General features: G+C 49.4%; 1 protein-coding gene across 2 annotated transcripts in view; it reads left to right on the forward strand.

Moving 5' to 3' along the window:
* Positions 1 to 1,293, forward strand: part of ddah1 (dimethylarginine dimethylaminohydrolase 1) — a 75,373-nt gene that overhangs the window by 4,906 nt on the left and 69,174 nt on the right. Inside the window, exon 1 of one of the 2 annotated variants that reach the window (XM_032525149.1) lies at positions 173 to 764. The exons of the other annotated variant lie outside the window; for it this stretch is intronic. Coding sequence (XP_032381040.1) covers positions 471 to 764 — 294 coding nt within the window. The 5' untranslated portion in view covers positions 173 to 470. Of the gene's footprint in view, positions 1 to 172; positions 765 to 1,293 lie in introns of those variants that run through there. 2 annotated transcript variants of the gene reach the window in all.

The raw sequence follows: 1,293 nt of genomic DNA on the forward strand, positions 1-1,293 counted from the left end.
GCATTGATTTGAGTAATTGTTAAATATTGAAGCTGCATGAATGTGTAATATATGGATAAATAACGGAATTCGTTCATGAAAAGAGCCAGCCTTGCAGGCTCTGCTTTGCTGGTCCCGTGTAAAATGGATTGAGCCATTACAGGTTCAGTGTGTTTCGACTGTCACTTGTTGGGCTGAACGCCTCAATGACGGCTGACAGACTCGGGAGCTACACGTGATGGTCGGTGCGCGTCACCGAAGCGCTGTCGCTCGCCTGGAGACTGGAGCAAGGCTGGCTGACACTGTGTAGCAGGCTATTGTAAATAAAGAATAAAACCCCCCAAAAAACTAGCAGGGAACAAATAAGCAAGCCAGGCAGCATCGGGTTAAGTGATAGTAGTTTCTCTCATTCATTCGTCGAGTTGTCTGTTAGGGTGTTTTCAGTCCTTTTTTTTCTGATTTGAGCGTGCCAAGTAAAGGGAAAGCTAAACATGGCTGGTTTAATGGTAGGTTTTGGTCATTACACCCACGCCGTCGTCCGGGGAATCCCGGCGTCCCTGGCCAAAGAAGCGCTCCGGAGCAGCCAGTCGGAGGTGGACGTGGTCAACGCGCGGAGGGAGCACGAGGCGTACGTTGAGGTCCTGGGGACGAGGCTCGGGCTGGAGGTGGTCGAGCTCCCCGCGGACGAGTCGCTCCCGGACTGCGTGTTCGTGGAGGACGCGGCCGTGGTGTGCGGTGACACGGCGCTCATCACCAGACCCGGGGCAGAGAGCAGGAGGAGAGAGGTAGGGAAGTGGCAGCTTCCACAGCATGATTTAGTACACAGGAAAAAAGTTGAATTTGAAAGTGGAGTGGAAGGCGTCCTCTCCCTTCGTTTTCCTAGTGGGCACACTTGGTATGCACTTACTAGTCTGCAGGGGAGCATGCTATAGTGATACCTCGTTATGGTGGCTGATCTATGTGACAGGTCTGTAGGGGATTATTAGCGGGGATATTAAATGATGGGTCTTCGAGGGGAAAGATGTTCCCCTCGACGTCTTTGAGTTAGTTCATAATTAACTCACTCCAGCTGTGTAATGCCAAGTTAGTTCTGCAGAAATGTGTGAAACTTAAGTTTTAGAAGGGGTTATCCTGCATGAGGCCTGCATCTCTGAACGCTGTACATTTCACCCCCATGTCGTGCTAAATCGAGATTCCATTCTAACCATACGTGCACACCAACCTATTCAAGGGGAGATGGTTAGTATGAGGCAACGCCCATTTGAAAGAAGACAATGGTTTTCTTTCTTTCTTTCTTTATATATATATATATAT

This window comes from Etheostoma spectabile, chromosome 9 (assembly GCF_008692095.1).
Source record: "Etheostoma spectabile isolate EspeVRDwgs_2016 chromosome 9, UIUC_Espe_1.0, whole genome shotgun sequence".
In the NCBI taxonomy this organism is placed as follows: domain Eukaryota; kingdom Metazoa; phylum Chordata; class Actinopteri; order Perciformes; family Percidae; genus Etheostoma; species Etheostoma spectabile.